This window comes from Acipenser ruthenus, chromosome 4, assembly GCF_902713425.1.
Source record: "Acipenser ruthenus chromosome 4, fAciRut3.2 maternal haplotype, whole genome shotgun sequence".
In the NCBI taxonomy this organism is placed as follows: Eukaryota; Metazoa; Chordata; class Actinopteri; order Acipenseriformes; family Acipenseridae; genus Acipenser; species Acipenser ruthenus.
Genome location: NC_081192.1, coordinates 15820361 through 15843407, shown reverse-complemented (window position 1 = coordinate 15843407; position 23047 = coordinate 15820361). Strand labels below are relative to the sequence as shown.

The following is a 23047-nucleotide window of genomic DNA, read 5'->3' as shown; positions in this document are numbered from 1 at the left end:
TCTAGTTCCTGTTCCTCATTCATGAGTTTGATGACATTTCAAATTGCTCCCCTATTTCCATTTTGATGGGTCCTGTTTGTGTTGCGAGAGTTGATAGGACAATTTCAAATTCAGTTGGAAATAACAAAGTTACCCAAAAATCCAGACCTGCAAATGCTGTCTGAGCCAGTATCTTCCAAACAAGAAATCTAACATCAAAAGGCATTTACTTTAGAAGCTATACTGTGTGTACAGGAATAAACTTTTTCAATAAAAACAGGCCTTTACCTATTTCATAGAGACACACATGTTGAATTTCTCTTTGATCCGCTGCTAGTTCCAATGCATCATGAAAAGAAATCAAGGCACTGTTAATCTGGCACTAGGAAAGAAAAAAAAGAAAATCAGGTTCATAACTATTTTGTTGTACACTTCATTAGATAAAATACATTTACAGTGTAGACTTTATCAGTGGAATATTTATCTAAAAAACTTGATATATTGACAGGTCAAACATTTGAGAATGTAAAATCCCCTTGTCTGCAATGTAAGCCAATTCATGTTGTCATCTGACATACCATGTGCTCCACTAGACCTATAGAAGCTGTGAGATAATAGTGGGAAAGCTTCATAGTGACTTCAAGGGGCATTATCAAGGGTTCCTGGAACAGCAAGTGAGCCATACAAATCTATCTATGTCATTTAAAATAATACTGTACACTGTACAGACCCTTATTTGCTGAAGAAACAGGCAATCAATAACATGAAATGTTGTCAAACTATAAGCAATCCATACCTCTAATCTTTGGACCCTTCCTTTGAAGAACATGAAGAGTGAGGAGTTAGGATACACAGTTTCTTTCTTCTGGAGGATCTCCTTTGCTTCTGCCAATCCTGCCTGAGTGTCAGTCCCGTCCAGGGCGAAAAATGGCCGGACCACTGTGTGATACCAGAGTAACGCTAACCTGATGAGACACAGTAGAAAAAGTGGCACTTGGAGACTGGGCTCATTTAAAGCTTGGGTCTTTAAACTTCTGGCATCACTAATGGATGAAAATGAGCTGTATGATTGATATGTCCATTGGTTAAAACAATGTGACAGTGAACCAGTACATTTTTACTGTACAACCCTAGTAGAACTTTCATTTCCTTATTACAGCACAGTGAAAATCGTGTCCACTTCTCAGAAATTTATTATTATATTGCCTTTCATTTATTTTAAGCATCTTCAAATAATTTTCCTAAACAACAGAAAAAAACACAGGCAAACATTTCTGTTAAATAAGGGAACCTGTTCATATATTTATTATTTCATCTAAACACGTGAAGCTTTAATTTGTGGGTCAGTGTTAAACATGGAACCACTATCTTCCCAACCGGTTTGTTACGGAATAGTTTGAAACATGAAGTAAATTGGATACGTGAAAAAGATCTGCATCACCAGTGTGGTACAAAAGTGTAATCTATCTCTCAGTAACAGATATCCCCCATCACATCTATAAATTCAAAAAAGCTATCGCTATCATGAAAAAGTAGACCTACTGCCACAGTATTTACATGTAAAAATGTAACCAACATACATGTTCACAGACAACTCCACTCATCCGCAGATTCTGACACTCAATCCCTTGTGCTGAAGAAGGACCTTCCCTAGTTTTATTATAATGGGCAGTTCTCTTTAGTGTAATAGTTTAATATAAGTACAGGCTCCTCCACTATATCCTTATCCCAGGGGAAGTGCATTCCCACAGTGAACGACTACTAGTTGGCCAATATAGGTGCCTCAGTTTACTGTCATTTAACCTTCTTCCCCCAGAGCAATGTGATACACCTACTCACGTAGCTAGAGGCGCCTTCATGTCCTTACTTTCACTTGCAAAAGTGAGGGAAGACAACCCCTGTAGCCGGTCCCCGGGAAAGCCAAGCAGGTTGATGATTTTCAGCAGGTGAGGCGGCACCATGGATATACAAAGGTGGAAGAGACCATATCCAAAGCTCACAGAGCCTTTCAGTCTGCTGAGGGACTCAGCCGATACACCCTCGTTGGTGACCGAGTTGTCGTTCGCCCTGTCCGAGGTCAGCGATTCCTGAGACGTCGTCTTCTGACACGATTCCTGCAGCACGCCGATGTCGCTGTAGCATTTATTGTAGATCTTCCAGGCCTTTCGAAGGATCCAGCCCCCTTTGATGTAAGCTAGGAGGGGGGAAAAAAACTTGGTTTATGCCATTCACTGTTAGTTTAAAAAAAAAAAAAAAAATACATAGGAAATGGACTATCTACTATATCCTTGTCACCAGAATAAGAATGGAAATAGTTATATATAAAGCCCTGTGACATTCTTTTTATTTTCTATAATTTTAAGTTTTATTTTTCAGAAATTCCGTTTTATTTTGTTTTATCCACTAAAGATGTTGTTTTATTTTGCTTTATTACGTATACACATTAATAAAATAACTCATAGATGTATATAAATAAAAACAAAGTATACATATATATATTTTTTGATTAAACACGATCTGTTTTTCTATTATTATGACAAACAGACCTAGCACAGAAAAATAATTTAGTTACCATAATTTTAGCGGCAGAAAACAGTAACATACGTGAAGTCCCCAACTATTTTTAATTAACTGCCTATTTATAGTAAATACTGCCCATGCCCTCTATAAAAATACAATAAGATAAAATAAAAATACAAAAATACTTTTATTACTGCACAATGGAAATCAAATCAGCATGAAGGATATTAAATCAACAAACACAAAAAATGGCTTATTTTAGAACATTGTACAATTCAGCATGAACTCAAAAAGCAGGTTATGCATGTATTCATAAGGAGCTTGAAACTGGCACAAATATTAAAATTAAGAATTAAATGCAAGCATACAACAGAACTGTATGTGTTATTTTTTCATGGTTTGTCATCTATCACTTACAATCACTGAATACTTTGAAGAAAAAAAAAACGTTCACAGTCAATGGAAACCACAGGGTACATGAGGCAAGAAATCACGGTATTGGATAAGCTGGTATTTTGGTAGCTGAGGTCAGACAGCATGTCAATAACACCTACAGAGCCGTCAAAATTATTCTTAACTGCATCTTTCACACTGTCGCTTAGTTTCATGTACCACAACACAAAATCATGCATTTCCACTTCCCTCAGCAGTGGCACGTTCACGATACATTCAACATATTTGTATCCACCAATGCCCGAGTGGCTATCTCCAGTGGATTAAACAGAAGTCAGGAGAAATTCTTTACAGCGTTGTTCAATTGTTATGTGCGGTTTAGGCATTTTAGAAATTGTATAAACCTCCCAATTTAAAAATGTCATTCTATGTTTGATTTATAATGATTTTTCATTTTATTTCGTTTTATATGTTGCATTTTGTTTTATATGTTGCATTTTGTTTTATATGTTGCATTTTGTTTTATTTTTTTATATGTTGCATTTTGTTTTATTTTATTTTTACATGTTGCATTTTGTTTTATTTCGTTTTATATGTTGCATTTTGTTTTATTTTTTTATATGTTGCATTTTGTTTTATATGTTGCATTTTGTTTTATATGTTGCATTTTGTTTTATTTTTTTATATGTTGCATTTTGTTTTATATGTTGCATTTTGTTTTATATGTTGCATTTTGTTTTATTTTTTTATATGTTGCATTTTGTTTTATATGTTGCATTTTGTTTTATTTTTTTATATGTTGCATTTTGTTTTATATGTTGCATTTTGTTTTATTTTATTTTTACATGTTGCATTTTGTTTTATTTCGTTTTATATGTTGCATTTTGTTTTATATGTTGCATTTTGTTTTATTGTTTTATATGTTGCATTTTGTTTTATATGTTGCATTTTGTTTTATTTTTTTATATGTTGCATTTTGTTTTATTTTATTTTTACATGTTGCATTTTGTTTTATTTCGTTTTATATGTTGCATTTTGTTTTATTTCGTATTTGCAAAAAACACGGGGCTCTAGTTATATACAACATCTGGTTCTAATGCAAAGTCCTGAAAAGGCTGTAAAATTATACCTACAGTTTTACATTCGCTCAATAGGGGGGAAAACTGACTTTTTGCCTTTTGCACTGCATCTTGTTCAAAGAAGATTGCCTTAAAGTGCTACTGAAAATGATTTCCTGAACAAACACATGGTAACAAACCTGAGACTTCCTGTTTGACAAAGGAGAGCACGGCCAGATAGACCTGACAGTCTGCTACAATGATTTGTCTCTGAAGTCGATCTACCACTGAGGGGGGAGGCTTCTGAGAGTCAACCTGTAAGAGCAGAGACAAAACTAGAAATGGGAGTTTTTGGAGAACAAAAACAAAGCATCTCGGTAGCATAACCTAAGAGGTAAGGGTGTGCAGAGAATCTACTCATACTTCTAATCGTACTCAGAAACAAATACTCGTACTTGGATTTTACTTGCATGATGTCACCAGAAGTTGGTGGGGTTAAAACCTGAAGTGTTATTAAAATGAATTTCTGGCCGTGATTTTCACTCAAAGTGACCATACATTGTTTTAATGTTTATTTAAGAATGCTTTTTATCGTTTTAAGTCTTGATGTGTCATTTTAATTACTGTTGCGCAAGACTTATTATCAAATTATATGGGGTGTATGTGATAGGGTGGTGATAAATGTACACAGTTGAAGTGGAGACCACTTAGACCAGATTGAAAATCTGCAAGATGTATTTACTGGGGGATGGGGGTGCTTGTGTATAGTACATAGTAAAGTATGATAACATTGTAGTCCGGTATTAGGAAAGCATTTAATATTTCAGCTAGGGCTGTCAGAAAAGCCCTATAACAACTCTAATGATGTTCATGTGTATTGTTAAATTAGTTTAAGAAAGTTATGAATATATGCTAAACTGTTGTGTTGGTAAAAACTTACAGTTTTGAGTAAATTAAGCCAGTTTATAGCAACAACAAAAAACAGAAGTGTAGATTGTGTTTAAAAGTTGTTAATTAATTTAATGTATACATCCTGTCTTGCGTTTTGTACCCGTCTTGATAAAGATGTTGGATGAGCAAGCAACAGTGAGGGAGAGCGTCCGGGTTGGTTCTGCAAGGGGGCATGGCCAGCAGGCAAGCAGCATCATTATACAACCACATGAACGATGATTAATTAATGACTTATTCATCAATGAAAGTATTTCAGTGTCTTGGGTGTATAAATTATAATAAAACACAATGCAGTTACAACAAGGATGTATATAAGCCTTTTATACTCTATAAATATACTGTGTGTTCATACCATCCTTTCGAGGGAAATAGTACTTCCCACTATTATATACTGGGTCCACTGTAATCGTTAGAGTGTTTACAAGACACTCAAAATAGATGCTGAATGTACATCAGAGACATCTCACAACAAAAACAACTAAAGACACCACAAGAAAAAAAATCTCTCAATTAATCATATCTCATTTACTTCCTTTCCTAATAATCCAACACTGCATGATTTAAAAGAAGACAACATTCGCATACTCATTTTGGACAAGCCTATATCATATCAAACCGCTAAATTAACGTTTAACAAATATTACACCATAACCATGGCTTTTAAAACAGCTACAGGACGAATACATCCTTTTTCAGTGTGCTGCTGCAGAGATGAATTTTTAGATTTCAGTAATATTTTACAAGATTTGCACAAAGCCACATGAACTTTTATTATCGTTGAATACAACAATGTCGTAATTTTTCCAAACAGTGGATTTAGACGTACCTTTTCCAGCAATGGAACGTTCCACTGCTACACATTCTCCTTTTAGTTTTATTTTTCTTTTTTTTTACTCCATCAGCCTATCTATATCATGATTGCCGTGAAGGCATAATTCATGACATAAAGCAGGTCATAATATAAACCGAGTTTCACGTTTACAAGTGCGAGAAAAAAAAGAAAGAAAACTAACGGTGAATTAAAGACCAGTGTTTTAATACTGTACATTTAGTCATTCTTTACATTTAAACACATGCATATAGTTTACTACAAGACAAATATGTTTTGTATCATTAACTAGAACAAAACAGTTTGTGTCATTATCTAAAAAAGGCATGAATTGTCGACTGATGAGAGTTATCAATTAGGAGTTGCACTTGGTGTTTTAGACTGACTGTTAAAATTTGGTGACGTTGGTGTTTTGTAACTGAACTGTATCACGTTAGGACAGCCCACGCAGCATTTGACAGGCTCCACAAAATGTCAGTTTATCAGCCGAGATGATTATTGCTTGTGAGCTGCGTTGGAAATTAATTATATCCTGTGGTTATTAAAGCATGGCGACGCAGCATTTGACAGGCTGCACAGAACGAATAAACGAGTTTGTGAGATATTAAGAGAGGTAATTTCTCAAAGAACCTATGGTGCATGATGAGTGGTTTTTTAAAAATCGTGACGCAGAAAGTTTTAGGAAGCACTTGCAAACAGAGGAAATTAAAAACGCCATAATTGACGATAACACACCCGACCTGACCCGAACCTGACACTTATTGTCGGGTCCTGTCGGGCTCGGGTCAGGTAGCAAGGCTTTACTGAGATATCAGGATCAACAGAAATTTAACTATCTACAGTACCTCTGAATGGGAACAATACAAGCAGCTCTCCGATCAATGTATATTAGTTAGTTCATTCTTGGGTTTTACCACTAAATTGTACAGTCTCTTTAGAACTGCGCCTCACTCTCTGCACTCACATTCCTTTTAAGCTTGTTCTTGATTGTTTCGATGACTCCAGCTTCGTCGCTCTCACACAGCTTTTCTGTTGTCTTCAGATCCTCACAGGCCGTGTGCATCTTCTCTTCTTCGAAAGTCATCATGGCATTCTGTAAAGAAAAGAAAAAGCACAACCCACCATCAAACTTCAAATTCTACCAAGAGTCCCATACAAATGCAGTTACAACAAATGCAGCTAAACAAAATATTTGAGTGATAAGTGATGCACCAGCCATGTCATGTCTTATTGTACATCTTAAAAAGGTAAGCATACACCTTTTAAACATACACATAGTCATGGGTTTCTCTCAACCAAAGATGTACAGTTGTTTCTCAAACTGTTTTCAGGTGGTGCCTTTAGTGAAACATACATAGGTTATTTATTACTGAACACCCTGCCTCCTTCTAATAATCTGGAACAAGATTTATGAAGCTACAGTCTAGAACTCATAAAAAGGTATAGATTTGTGCATGTATCGTTACCTCATTATACCTCCCAGATTCTTAGAATCCTAGCCAAGTTTAATCACAATTGAATAAGCCATTTTCAGAACATTATGTAAAAATACAAGTGTGACATAAAGACCGACATACAGGGCACTTCCATATAGTGGCACTGGCTACAATTGGATACGGTTAAGGCAGTTGATCTGCTGAATTATGTGCTGGTCTTGTGATGTGGACTACTGTAATGCCTACTAGGGGCTGGGTAAAAAAAAACCACCACTATACTAATATTACTTGTGACCTGAGACACATTTAAACCAACCCTCAAGGAGAAGAGAAGAGCTACTGCACCTCCTACCCCCCCCCCCCCCCCCCTTTTCTATATAATTAGCATATCGAGTCATTACATTGAAAGCATTCTGTACAGTACATCCAACAACATTTTGGCCAAAAAACATTTTTGGCTTTGATTTTATTCTATGATGTTATCAGCTGAGGTTGCAGAAAAATGTGGAATATGAATAAGTTATTTAAGAATTGTGGATAAGACACATGCTATGTAAAATCTTAAACATAAGGGGGTCTGTTTCCAGCTGTATTCTGTTTCGTGGTGTTAAAAATGCCATACACTGTAGTATTGTATATATACAGTGCCTTGCAAAAGTATTCAGACCCCTGACCAATTCTCATATTACTGAATTACAAATGGTACATTGAAATTTCGTTCTGTTTGATATTTTATTTTAAAACACTGAAACTCAAAATCAATTATTGTAAGGTGACATTGGTTTTATGTTGGGAAATATTTTTAAGAAAAATAAAAAACTGAAATATCTTGCTTGCATAAGTATTCAACCCCTGTGCTGTGGAAGCTCCCAGTTTACACCGATGAAAGAAATTGCCCTAACGAGGACACAATTACCTTACCATTGGCCTCCACCTGTGAACCATTAAAGTTGCTGTCACATTTTCTGGATAAAAACCCCACTGTTGAAGGATCATTGGTCAGGCTGTGAATCTGAAGGAAAATGAAGACCAAAGAGCATTCTACAGAAGTTAGAGATAAAGTAATACAAATGCATAGATTAAGGAAAGGGTACAAAATAATATCCAAGTGTTTGGATATCCCAGTGAGCACAGTTGGATCAATAATCAGGAAGTGGAAGCTGCATCACACCACCCAGGCACTGCCAAGAAAAGGCCGTCCCTCAAAACTCAGTGCTCAAACAAGAAGGAGACTTGTGAGAGAAGCCACAGAGAGGCCAACAATCACTTTGAAGGAGCTACAGAGTTCAGTGGCTGGTACTGGAGTAATGGTGCACCAGGCAACCATATCAAGAGCTCTGCATAACACTGGCCTGTATGGGAGGGTGGCTAGAAAGAAGCCGTTACTCAAAAAGTACCATCTGAAAGCACGTCTGGAGTTTGCCAGCAAGCATGAGAGTGACCCAGCTGCGATGTGGGAAAAGGTTTTGTGGTCAGATGAGACCAAAATAGAGCTTTTTGTCCAAAACTCAAAGTGCTATGTGTGGCGCAAACCTAACACTGCCCATGCCTCAAGACACACCATCCCTACAGTGAAGTATGGTGGTGGCAGCATCATGCTGTGGGGATGGATCTCATCAGCAGAGACTGGGCATCTTGTTAAAACTGAAGGAAGAATGGATGGAGCAAAATACAGGGAACTACTGCAAGAGAACCTGCTTCAGTCCGCTAAAAAACTGAAGCTTGGGAGGAAATTCATCTTTCAGCAGGACAATGATCCCAAGCACAAGGCCAAAGCAACATTGGAGTGGCTCAAGAACAAAAAGGTGAATGTCCTACAGTGGCCCAGTCAAAGTGCTGATCTCAATCCCACTGAGAATCTGTGGCACTATTTGAAAATTGCGGTCCACAAGCATCGTCCAACCAACCTGAACAACCTGGAGCAAATCTGCCGAGAAGAATGGGCCAAAATCACTTCGACACTGTGTGCAAACCTGGTACATACTTGCCCCAAAATACTTAAAGCTGTTATTGCAGCGAAAGGTGGCTCTACCAAATATTAATGTGTGGGGGTTGAATACTTATGCAAGCAAGATATTTCAGTTTTTTATTTTTCTTAAAAATATTTCCCAACATAAAACCAATGTCACCTTACAATAATTTATTTTGAGTTTCACTGTTTTAAAATAAAATATCAAACAGAACGAAATTTCAATGTACCATTTGTAATTCAATAATATGAGAAAATTGCTCAGGGGTCTGAATACTTTTGCAAGGCACTGTATATATTGAACCTGACTGGGTGAAGGAGATAGTAACCAGAGCTACAGGTCTGAGTCACTCTCTTCAACACGCACATCAACACTACATCTGCAACATACCATCTAGAATTCTACCAAATACTGTTTTTTTTGTTATAAGCAATTTTCTGAACATTATGTAAAAATAGAAGTGTGACATAAAGACCAACAGACAGGGCACTTCCATGTATCGCCAGATTTGTATACTCTCAATAGATTGTGCTAAACATGTCTTACAACATGTTTCATCACAAGAGATGTCTTGATATGACATACTGTACAGAGGGATGGACTGACAGACAGCCAGGGATGCTGTTGCCATACATACAGGTGCACTCCACTAATAACAGACTCCAAGGGACAATGGAAATCAGTACTTTATAAACGAAGTATGCAGTAAACACAATTTGAAATGCTGTCTGTAACTGCGAACATAAGTACCTTAAATATAAACAATACAAGAAAGCTTAACTTCCAAATAACGGAAGTTTATTATGTTTTACAAAACACACCCCTGTGGGCCGTACAATGTAATAAGTAGTACCATTTTAAGAATTTATATTTTCGCTAAATGTAATTAAAAGTGTATACGTTATATGTTTAAACTGTACAACAATTGTGCCAACAAAAACATACAAATATCTACCTGTGGAACAGGAAAACTGTACGTATTAAACGGTATGTTATAAACGACTCAGTTTTAACCAGAGTAATTCCCCATTAAAACCCATGTTGTTTGGCAGGGACATTCCTCCTCAATACATTGTAAACTGAACTTGGATCCGTTACAAGTGGAGTGCACCTGTATATATCTTCTATATATTCCACCATTAACATAAGACTGGATAACAGTTTTAAGAAATTCAATTCAAAGATGAAACAAGCAACTGCAAACAAAGCTTCTTCATTTGGACTTATTGTCATGACAAACAATTATAATGCTAAATAGGCTTGCTTCCAAACGACACAGGTCGAGGGTTTCTGTGACCTTTTTGACTTCTTCGTGGATTATAGCTGTGAAAAGCAAGGGTCAATCTCATTAACGCCCTGGATGTTTATTATAAAAGCTACACGATCGAATGCACAGTATTTCTTTTTTTTCCTCACTGTATATTGTCAACAATTGACTATGTTTACAAGCAGGTCAATACCAATCTGGATTCAGAATACATAGTACTCCAAATTACAGTTCCAGGCATGTAAATGGGGCATTTGCAGAATCTAGGAGGTCAATTCTGAAGCAGAGTTTTCAGAATCCACAGAGCACAATACCCGATTTCAATACCGCATGGAAATATACAAGTGGTATTAAATCAGTATTCGCTTACTGAATATTGCCTTGACTCCCAGCAGCACTTGTTGTTTATCAACAAGATGAGCATCATGACGGCCAAAAGCAAGGAAGCATATCTTCACAAAACTAAAACACCCTCCAAGAACAAAGTTTATCTTTCTCTTTCTCTCTCTCCAAAGTCATTTGAATACTGAAACTTGCAGTCTGCAAAAAATGAAATAAAAAACAGACTACATCCAACAGGTTTTGTTTTTATTATTATTAAAAGTACTTTTAATGCATAAAATATTTACAGTACCATTTTTATATTTTACCAATACTTGTTCTATGTGGGCTGTGTCCCAATGTAGGCTTTACATTGTTAGTGATTTTGAAGTTTAAAGGGTAAAGTAACTCAAAGACCCTGGTTTGCACAAAGTGGCCAGATGGCGTACAATTGCAACATGGAAAGCCTTTTTAGAGAAAAATGGGGGTCACTATCGGTAAGCATAACAGGGTCTATCTATCACACTTGAGAGCAGGGGTCCTTGAAGACAACAGGCCGGCTAGGGAGCTAGAAAGGATGGTAAGTGGATGATTAACATCAGCTGAAAGCTTAATTGAAGCAGCTTTGTTATTTTTATTTATGTGTACAGGGTACGGTTCCTGTTAGAATAATACATTATATCAGTAATTAATTCCTTCACCCATCAGAAAAGGTTCAAAAGGACGGAGCTGAAATACATGAACACTCTTAAAGGGGCAGCATCCTGCTACCACAGAATCATTGCTGTGGATAGTAATGCCTCCGCTGTAAGACAAACCATTGTAATTCAGTGTGTAAATGCACTTACTCCCCCCTACACCCTTGGGTGGCACAGGACCATAAAGAAAGATAACGCATCTGGATAAAATTGTCTTACAGATTTTATGTTAGCAAGAAGGCACTTAATGAAGGCTTTCATTCACCGTTTTGGAAAGAGAAAATATATTCGTAAGTTATGCAGATGTTTCACATTTGGGTACAGCTCTAGATCACACTGTAAATTTAAATGTACCAAAGTAACTCCCCCCTTCCCCTTATAAGTATCATTCAGGAATGTATAAAGATAATACACTTAATGACACACTTTAGGGCTGCAAAAATGTTGCAAACCACTACATTATTATTATGTTGTTTAATATATAGGTATTAAATGTAAATTCCCTTTTTTCTTAATAAACTGTTGTATTAGTGCATTCATATTAAAAAAAATGTGCAACTGCCACATCAATCTGTCAAAAGTGAACCAAATCTTTGTGTAATAGCACAGGTGTTTTGCTATTGAGCCTTATTAACAGATCTGACACTATTTATGGCATTTAAATTGACCCAAATGATTTTATCCTGATAAAGCAAACCTATTTATATCCTTTAAGTTGCCTTAGAGGTCAGAACATAAATGTATTTTTATTTAGCTATACAGTACATGGCAATTCTTAAAGTATTCCAGTTGTCTGATCAAGGTATACTAAAGTAAAAGCTCATGACCAAATTATACCCCACAGTATGTGTTACTTTTGTTGGTCAGCAACAACCCTTATACAATTTTACCATAGTAATTCTGCAGTTAACAATGCTTTTACCAATGTACTTACCATACTTTGCCATAGTTACGAAAATGCTTTACCACACTTGTCAATCACTATGCTGTGCGCTTTACTATTACAGACATACAGTACTACCGTGAATTTCTACATTAGTGTAATGGATTTTGATTCATAAATACTGTATATAGGCCTAAATACACACACACACACACACATACATACATACATATATATATATATATATATATATATATATATATATATATATATATATATATTGTAAAGTAGCGGGTTATGAGAAACAGCAGGGAGGGGGTTAAAACCTCCCTGCTATAGAAATGCACTGTTTACGTTTGTGTTGCTTTATTGTTTTGTTTAATTGTTTAATTGTTTTATTATTAATCATCATCCGCACCTGGGCGTTATTGGAAATTAGGCCCAGGTGCGGGGTTTAAAAGGAGAACAGGCAGTCTGCTCAGGGCGGCTGAATGGAAGGAGGCAGAAAGGAGTGCTCTGCTTCCTGGCAGTCCCGAGAAAAGGTATAGTGCAAACCCGTGTGGTTAAGTTTTGATGGAACAGGGAAATGGCTTAGCCGTCCTGTGATAGTTAGGTTCCTGCGTGTGTAGTTAGTGCTCAGAAGAGCTAGGTGTTTATTTTGTGTGTTTTGTTTTACTTTTGTGTGTTATTAAAAAAAATTGCGCAACCGCGCTGAAAATCCAATTTCTGTCTCTTGGTCAAGTTCTTAAAGGGGCAACGAACCCGAGTGGGTGAGTTCTGTTTACAATATATATATATATATATATATATATATTGTAATATAGCGGGTTGTGAGAGACGGCAGGGAGGGGGTTAAAACCTCCCTGCAAAGAAAAACTTGTGAAAATGCACCTTTTTGTTTGATTTGGATTGCTTTATTGTTTCATTTAATTTGCTTATTGTTTAGTTTAATTGTTTTATTATTAATTATTATCCGCACCTGGGCATTATTAAAAATTAGATCCAGGTGCGGAAGTTTAAAAGGAGAGCAAGCAGTCTGCTCGGGGCTGCTGAGTGGAAGGAGGCAGAGAGGTGCGCTGTCTCCGAGTAGCCAAAGGAAGAGAGGAAAAAGTAAGTGCTGTGTGAAACCGGCGTGTTTTGTGAAGACGGGAAAACAGCGTAGCTGTCCCGTGTTAGGAAGGGGATTCCTGAAAGTTGAGTTAGTGCTCCAAGAGGAGCTAGGTGTTTATTTTGATTTTTGTATTTGTTTGTTTCCTGTTTATTAAAAAAATAGCGCAAACGCGCTTGAAAAAATCCACTTCTGTGTGCTGGGTCAAGTTCTTAAAGGGGCAACGAACCCGAGTGAGTGCAAATCGTTTTACATTTGGTGGCAGAAAGTGTGGGCGCCCCTAAGACCCAGAGAAGATGGATTTGCTACAGATGTTTGAGCAGATCACGAAGAATGCCGTTGCTCATGGAGAGCAACTTAAGAGATGGGAGAGAGAGATGGGGTTGGCCCCAGTGAAGAGAAGGGAGCCAACAGAGTTGGAGCTGTTGCTCCAGAAATGGGAGCAGGCTAGCGCAGCTCCGCAGTCTCCCGAGCCAGAAAGGGAGGAGCTGCCGCTGCCAGAGCCCAGAGGGGAGGAGCTGCCGCTGCCGGAGCCCAGAGGGGAGGAGCTGCCGCTGCCAGAGCCCAGAGGGGAGGAGCTGCCGCTGCCAGAGCCCAGAGGGGAGGAGCTGCCGCTGCCGGAGCCCAGAGGGGAGGAGCTGCCGCTGCCGGAGCCCAGAGGGGAGGAGCTGCCGCTGCCAGAGCCCAGAGGGGAGGAGCTGCCGCTGCCGGAGCCCAGAGGGGAGGAGCTGCCGCTGCCGGAGCCCAGAGGGGAGGAGCTGCCGCTGCCACAGCCCAGAGGGGAGGAGCTGCCGCTTCCGGAGCCTAGGGAGGAGGTGAAAAGCGTACCTCCACCACAGCCCCGACCACCACCCCTACGGTCCAGTCCGGCGTCGCTGCGTCCAGTCCCTTACCCCTTGCTCCTGGACACCCTGTCGGTTAGCCTGGACCTCCCTTCACTTGACCTGGAGCCCAGGAGTCGGCAGGATCGGGCACAGTTCTCCACCTGGTCCCCTGCTCCGCTCCTCCCGGACATTAAGACGTCGCTGTGCTGCTCCCAGACGTCGCGTACGCTCCCCCTGGCCGCTACTTCGCTCCCCCTTGCTGACCGGACGTCGCTGCACTGGGTCCCAGCTGCAGACCTCTGCCCGCTACTGCAGCCTCCAGTGCCCCGGTTGTCGTGCCGGTCGCCCCTGACAAACCGGTGGGGTCCCTCGTCGCCGGTGCGCGGTCCCTACCTGGCTGACCCAGGACGTGGACCGATCCACCCTCAAGTTCGCCCGTGGAGGAGGGCGAAAATTGACATTTATGGACTCGAGGGTGGGTGGTTGTGGTTTAGGGGAGGAGGTGGCCGTCTCGTGGCCTGTGTCTTGGAAAGACAAGGGGGGGGATATGTAATATAGCGGGTTGTGAGAGACGGCAGGGAGGGGGTTAAAACCTCCCTGCAAAGAAAAACTTGTGAAAATGCACCTTTTTGTTTGATTTGGATTGCTTTATTGTTTCATTTAATTTGCTTATTGTTTAGTTTAATTGTTTTATTATTAATTATTATCCGCACCTGGGCATTATTAAAAATTAGATCCAGGTGCGGAAGTTTAAAAGGAGAGCAAGCAGTCTGCTCGGGGCTGCTGAGTGGAAGGAGGCAGAGAGGTGCGCTGTCTCCGAGTAGCCAAAGGAAGAGAGGAAAAAGTAAGTGCTGTGTGAAACCGGCGTGTTTTGTGAAGACGGGAAAACAGCGTAGCTGTCCCGTGTTAGGAAGGGGATTCCTGAAAGTTGAGTTAGTGCTCCAAGAGGAGCTAGGTGTTTATTTTGATTTTTGTATTTGTTTGTTTCCTGTTTATTAAAAAAATAGCGCAAACGCGCTTGAAAAAATCCACTTCTGTGTGCTGGGTCAAGTTCTTAAAGGGGCAACGAACCCGAGTGAGGGTGAACCTTTTACAATATATATATATATATATATTCTTTTAAACTGTGAAAACGTCCTTGACCTAATTACATATCTTATGATGCCCTACAGCATATAATCCAATTTACAATATTCTGTAATGAACCTCAATCTTAAAACAAATAAGGCAAACTATTAATATATTTTATATACTTACCAAGAAACTGACAAAACTGGCTCCAAAGCTCATTAACGGGCTATGATTTCTGTAAGAAGCAGATAAGAAAGTGAAAGTATATTAGTGGATTCATATTCAGCTATCTGTTTAAGAAGACAGACTAGACTAATGTCAGACTGTGCCAAGGCTGGTTCAATTGATATTTGATTTTCAAAATGGCACTGATTCATGTTCTCCCACTGCAAGTTGGAGTCTGTTTCTGTCAACACATCATCAATATGCCTTGGGCATTTCCATCTGTGCGCCTGGAAAAAACATTTCATCTTACTTAATTCTTTGTTGTATAACTGAAGCTGCAGTGTCCCACACATTATAATTAACAGGGACACTAAAGCTGGTCTACTTATCTCACACATACACCCTTTACCATTCTGATTTACACTTCATTTAAATTTAGTTTACATTCCCTAATGTAGATTCAGCTGCAGATACACGTTTCCTCCTTCCATAAATGTAAATATTAGTAAGATGAGCTGATGCTTTATACCATATGTTTAAAAAAATGATCAAGTTTGTTATTTAAAGAAAAGGTGATGTCTTCTGGGTTTATATTATCTAACAGTAAATGCTTCACTTAAATTGAATTATGTGTTATGCTCTTAATCAAAACAAATGTGTAACTAATTACAGACTTCCATAATACTAAATTCACCATAATGAATAATAAGCTACAATTATGGGAACTTGATATTAAAGAAACATTTTCTGATGAGAACTGGTATGTATTTATTGTGTAATTCTTTATATGAAATAATTAGCTACACACACACATTTATAAAATACATATTTTGCAACAAACATGATATCTAAATCAACAAGATTAATGAGTGATCACATACTATATACAGTAATGTTCATGTCATGCACTGAAAATTGAAAAATGTGAATGCCTTTTTAGAAATGATGAATAAAAGACAGCTGTATAGTTACCAGTTATCTGGGCTTTTATATAACCACAGCACTGCAAGTGCTGAAAGCTTCAATACAATTACACTGCTTTGGAAAATTATAAATATTTTTGGGAGATCAAATGATTTACATTTCGCTGCCACAACATTAGAGCTTATAGTCTCCTTGTTATGCTGGCTAAAATAATACATGTTTATATCTAAATTAGTGCGGGGAAGAACACAGGATTTTCATGTTTGGATATTTGCTCATAATTTAAATATTCATTCGTTTTCAAAAAGTAATAAGTCATTATACTGCTCAGAACGCAGGCAGAGACAGCATAGCAGCAGGGCAGGGGGGCGTGGCCCATGTGTGCCTTTATTTTACAGCAAGATGTTACAATGTCTAACACGCAGTGTTCTTTTAGTTATGTTTTTTTTTCAGTTATAGTTATGATTTTTCTTATTATAGTTATTAGTTTAATTTTAGTATTACAGTTAACTAAATATAATTGTAGTTATTACTTAGTTATTATTACAGTTAACAGAGTGGTGATGACCTTGAAATCTGTCGAGGTAAAAATAACTTGGATAAGCCAGGCTCTACACTCCTTAGGATAGCCAGCCACAAACATGCACTGATCAGAGATTACCATTTACTAGCATTCAAAGGCCATATTTATAAAGCATTTACCTTTTTTTCTTATTAGAAACCAACACAAACAAGTTGCAGTGTCAGATAAATCTTTCATGTGCTAATTAACAGTCCCTATCGGCAGTTCAGATGTTTATTTTTGATTTTGGTTGAAAATGCTTTATGAATATGGACCATATTGAAACAAAAACTAATATTCAAATGTACATGTTCTATAGGCTTACAATACATTACCATTCCATATTCAGATAACAGCTTTGTCAAAAGATACATTTTCATTCCATACATGAAATATAGCACTCGTTTGTTTGATTAACTTTGATTACAGAATTTACCAGTCGATCTTTATTTTTCCATTCAAGCAGAGAATGGGTGAAATCGACCTTTATGCTTTAAAAAATTACTTTTTATGCCACTGAGAAACCCCTTTATCATATAAGTTAATACGAGTCATCTCGCGCAGTTTGGGCGAGAGGACCGCGAAATGTCTAAGACTAAGACACGCTTCACATAACGTGTTAACTTATTATAAATCACACACATATGGATTAGACACACACACACACATAACTTTACAGTGAAAAAAAAAACAGTCAACCCCCCTTCTCCCCGTCTAAAAAATGTTTGGTCCACGATCGACCGTAACTGACTGACAGAAGCCGATCTGCATGTAATATCCCAATTACGTATCCAAATTCAAACAAAGGTCGAAGTTACTAACAGGATTTTCTATTTTGCTATGTTCTTATTTAGTGCGTTTTATTTTTAAAATACCGATCATTCTATGCACGGTACGACATTTATATTCATCCAGAACTCTGCTGCCCGCCTGGTGTTCTCTCTGCCTCGCTTCGCCCACGCTACTCCACTACTCCGCTCGCTCCACTGGCTCCCGATCACCGCTCGCATCCAGTTCAAGACTCTTGTACTAGCCTACAGATGCCTTGACCAGACTGCACCCAGCTACCTCCAGACCCTCACCTCTCCCTACACCCCCACTCGACCTCTCCGCTCCGCCTGCACTAGAAGACTGGCTCTACCTCCGCTACGCTCCCCTGCCTCCAGAGCCCGCTCCTTCTCCACCCTTGCTCCGCAGTGGTGGAATGACCTTCCTACAGATGTCAGGACTGCCCAGTCCCTGACCACATTCCGGCGCCTCCTTAAGACTCACCTCTTCAAACAGCACCTGTAGAACTCCTCTGTTTGTATCCTGGGACACTATCACCCTTCATTTAAATGTGCTTTATTTTGCTCTTATCTGCCCCCTATTTTACTGCATTTAATCCTGTACTTCAGAATACTGTAATCTGCCAAGTGTTTAACCTGTAGTATTTTGTATTTAATCATATCCTGATGTAACTATCACTATTATCAGCTGTATTATTGAATTGTGGTTTGTCACACTTGTACTTTGCTCGAACAAAAGTTATTGTATTTATCTTGCTCTTATTGTATTACTTGTAATTGTAACACTTAATGTATTTGCTTACGATTGTAAGTCGCCCTGGATAAGGGCGTCTGCTAAGAAATAAATAATAATACACAAGAGGTATAGGAATGTTTGGAAATGCTGCTCTGTGATTGGCTGATTTCTCATATGTGATTTCTAATATTCAACATGCAACAAAACCATGGTTAACAACATTCTAATTGAAATAACGTTTGGTCACAGCAGAGCTATACCTATAGATAAAGACCCTACACACATTTAGAAATTGTCTCAAATAAACCGCAGAAACCGCAGCATATAAAAGTGTATTACACAGACTTTTATAGCACACATTTACAGGTAAAAATAATATACACTGGCTCCCGAGTGGCGCATCTGGTAAAGGCACTCCGCGTGGAGGGCAGGATGCGCTCTATAGTTTGGACGTCGCCGGTTCGAGTCCAGGCTATTCCACAGCCGACAGTAGAAGGGAGCTCCCAGGGGGCGACGTACAATTGGCCAAGCGTTGCCCGGGGAGGGGGGGGTTTAGGTCGTCCAGGGTGTCCTCGGCTCACCGCGCACCAGCGACCCCTGTAGTCTGGCCGGGCGCCTGCGGGCTTGCCTATAAGCTGCTCGAGAGCTGCGTTGTCCTCCGACGCTGTAGCTCTTGGGTGGCTGCATGGTGAGTCATCACACGGAGCTCGTTTTCATTTGCCATTTTTTAAACTGTTGCGCAACTTCTAGTGAGGAGGTAAATAAATGCAAGGTATTTATGTCATTTCTAGCGAACGAACATCTCATTTTTGTATCCGGATACATGCCAAAAAATATTCGTTCGAATATTGGGACATCTGTCCCAGCACTAATTTAAATATAAATAAAATTGCAGGATTAGAAAGAAAAGTATTGCATATAATGTATTTCTCTGGTAATTAAGATAGATTTCCAAAAAGCTTACGTATGACTATTTATTTGCTTTCATACTAACACTGTATATCAATTATGTAACCAGACTGTATGTGCTTTTTACTGTAAGGCTACAGTACATTATGCTTGACTACATTTCTGTGCAAGCAAGCGAAAAAATATAACCACAAAAATATCTCCAAAGAAAACCGACTGTTCAATGACTCGACACAAATGAACAAAAAGAGGAAAAGACAAGGAAATGAGTAAGCAATTTTCAGAGGACTTTAAATCATGCCTCCCATGTGACAAGTGTTAATGTTCTTGCTAAGGACGCGCTGTCTTTGACAACCCAAATCTAAAAGTGTGTGCAGTCCTGTAATAGGCAGCTTTCAGATCCTTAAGGAATAGAAAGAAGACAAGTGTTGAATTGACAACAGAACTGGCAGAAGGCACAAGTTCATTTTCCACCCATCAATTATTAGTTTAGTTTATTTAGCAGACGCCTTTATCCAAGGCGACTTACAGAGACTCGGGCGTGTGAACTATGCATCAGCTGCAGAGTCACTTACAACTACGTCTCACCCGAAAGACGGAGCACAAGGAGGTTAAGTGACTTGCTCGGGGTCACACAATGAGTCAGTGGCTGAGGTGGGATTTGAACCGGGGACCTACTGGTTACAAGCCTGTTTCTTTAACCACTGGACCACACAACCTCCTCATCATCAACCGTCCAAAGCACCTTTGACCATTGTCCCATAGTCCAATTTCTGTGTTCTTGTGCATATTTTATATATATTCATCACAGAGATTAGGGTACCAGTCCAGTTGCAAATTCTAATATATGTCATATGCCAGGTTGCTATGTGCTAAAATACAGCTATGACCAAAGGTTTTGCATCACCCTATATAATTAACAAATTTTGCATCATAAAATCGAAGGAAACCAGCTGAATAATGTTACATTAACAAATTGAATTGCATACTGCTTTGCAGTTTTCCATTTACTTAATAAAAAACTGACAGTTAAAAAATGCGACATTTCGAAATCTAACATGAAATACCATAATTCTATTATGGCTTCCGGCAGACTTTTGCGATATCATTGTGTCGTTTCTTTGATTACATAATGTAAGGATCTAAATTAGGTTCATATACTTTTTTTTATTATTTAATTGAATTTAATTATATCTCAATCCTAAAATTCTAGGTGATGCAAAACGTTTGGCCATACCTGTACATATGGTGGTTTATATTACAAAATATGTATTATCGGAATAAGAAGATGCAGATAAGTACTGTAACACAAACAAAAAAAATGTTGTTTTGTTGCTGTGTTAGACAAACTGCAGTTGTGTATATTATTTGACCCCTGGATGCAAAATTAGCATCATGTGTTATTTATATAAATTAGCACTGGTTAACTGCAGTTCCAAAGACAAGCATGGCTGTACTTTCTTGGAGCCTTTCTAGAGAGAGTGAAATCTGTAAATACTACTATATATATCATGGTAGAAAATATAGCCATTAATAACCTAAAGGCAGCGATAAATATAAGTAATATGTGGGCTAAAACATACACACTGTGAACAACACTAGAGCATCTGCTGATGTCTAAATATACAGCACAATACAGATTAAAAAAGGTCTATTTTTGACTAATAAGCTTAACTGCTACATTATATATATATATACACACACACAGTATATATACACTATCAATTTAGAATGCGTCTATGTAGGGTAATGCTATATGTTTACAGGTCATAGTATTATATCTGCTGACCATGTCTGGGATGCAAGCAGACACATGCCCTTACGTTTATTATCATTCAGTGCATTAAGTGCGGTGTTGATGTTTTTCTTGACATGTAAGGTAGGTGTTTACACGCAGTAAACATTAATAAGTGTAATATGAAACGTAACAAAAGAACTACAAGCTAGCACACATGCATACTTACAGCATTATGTCCACTATGTATGCACATTAAAATTGAAAATCTTGTACTTTAATATACGAGTCAAGGAACACAAGGTGCCAGTAGGATCACACACAGTTATCTGAGGGTGGAGTGGTTAGGGCAGCAGTGTGGAGTAGTGGTTAGGGCTCTGGACTCCTGACCGGAGAGTCGTGGGTTCAATCCCAAGTGGTACCTTACCTAGATTGCTGCATTAAAAACCCAACTGTATAAATGGGTGATTGTATGTAAAAATAATGTGATATCTTGTAATAATTGTAAGTGCTGCTACACAATAATAAATAACGACACTGTCCTCTTACCTGTATTTTTTGAAGAGCTCGTCGCTCTCTCTAAATCCGTTGTTAAGGAGCATGTTGATTCCTTGGAGTGCCAGTTCCGCATCGTCTATGCTCTGAGAGCTTTCGTCTACCTGCTGCTGTATCTGCTCTGGCCCTGCCATGTCTTATCAAACTTAACCGGGATAACAAAAACAAAATCTAAATTCAAACAAAAAAAAGATTTTTTTTCAGCACCCCCATTTTAACCGAAGCTAACAACACATACGCCAAAAAACAGTAAAACATGCGGAGAAGGATGTGGGGCGCTTTCATGTAAGTACTGTACCTTTGCAGGAGCAAATTACTCGCCGGCCCCTATTTTCTTTTACAATTACTCAGCAAGCACCGGCTACTGCAATGCAACTGCACTGCAATTGTCAGAATTATCGCCCTGGATTTAAGACCCAACCCAATTCACAAGATATATCAATACAATAATTGCGTTTGTTGTATTGCTATCCTTTCTTAACGCCGCCTTCCCCCTGCACACGACACCGAATGGATTTCTAATCTGAGCTGGATTCGAATTCTCTACGTTTTCTTTCTTTTTTTATCATTCATACCCGATTTCTTTCACCTTCTCTTTCTCTTCCTCTGGGATTTTGCATTCAGGAAAACAAATATATATGTACATATATATACTGTAAATATATTAAATTTGCTGTGCTCTATCTCAAATAAAACATGAGAACACCATTTATGATCCGCCCCAGGTGACGAGTCCTCCTCCCCTCGGTTTCTCTTCCCTGTCCTGGATCTAAAAAGGAAATCTGCTCATAGCGTGCGTTCACGGAGATCATTCTGCGCAGATTCTGTGCAGAATCTGACAATTTTAGCCAATGGGTGCGTTCACGGAGATCAACCTTAGAAGATTATTGGCTAAATTGGTCAGATTCTGCACACAATCTGCGCAGAATGATCTCCGTGAACGCACCCATAGTGACAGCCACAACCTTTCACCCCAACGACGCAGGTGTCAGCCAATCACAGCTGAGGAGCACCTGCCGAAATTATGTGCATGCAAAGATGATTGAATTGTGTAGATAGTCGTTTGTTTGTGTAGCATTATTTAGCGACACTCAGATACAAAAACGATATATTAGCGCACCATATTATCATTAAGTGCCTTGATATTGTTTCCTGTATTTTCTTCGTGTAGTTCACTAGACACACACACAAACACATGATACGTTTCATAAACACACACACACTGAATAAACAGGCTTTCCCTCACAGAACCTAATTCAATAAAGTCAATTTAAATCACAAGACAAGAGATTTGAAACGCATACGCAAACAGTCTCAGTCATTTGGGGTGAGATGGACTCATTTTAAGTACTCTTTTGACGTCAA

At 38.5% G+C, this 23047-nt stretch overlaps 1 protein-coding gene across 10 annotated transcripts in view; it reads right to left on the bottom strand.

Moving 5' to 3' along the window:
- The window catches only part of LOC117399251 (tetratricopeptide repeat protein 39C), a 35759-nt gene extending 13150 nt beyond the window's left edge, over window positions 1-22609 (bottom strand). For 2 of the 10 annotated variants that reach the window (XR_009328411.1, XM_059022079.1), the window contains exons 1-8: window positions 22258-22609; window positions 21677-21827; window positions 15495-15543; window positions 6695-6823; window positions 4151-4265; window positions 1819-2173; window positions 776-944; window positions 268-361 (exon numbers count right to left, since the gene is read on the bottom strand). Coding sequence is in view for 8 of the 10 variants with exons in the window: in XM_059022079.1 (XP_058878062.1) it covers window positions 268-361; window positions 776-944; window positions 1819-2173; window positions 4151-4265; window positions 6695-6823; window positions 15495-15543; window positions 21677-21816 (1051 nt within the window). In the remaining 2 variants the exon portion in view is untranslated. The other 8 variants (XR_009328412.1, XM_059022080.1, XM_033998321.3 and 5 more) reach the window with 7 other exon arrangements.
- Between the last annotated feature and the right edge of the window lie 438 nt (window positions 22610-23047).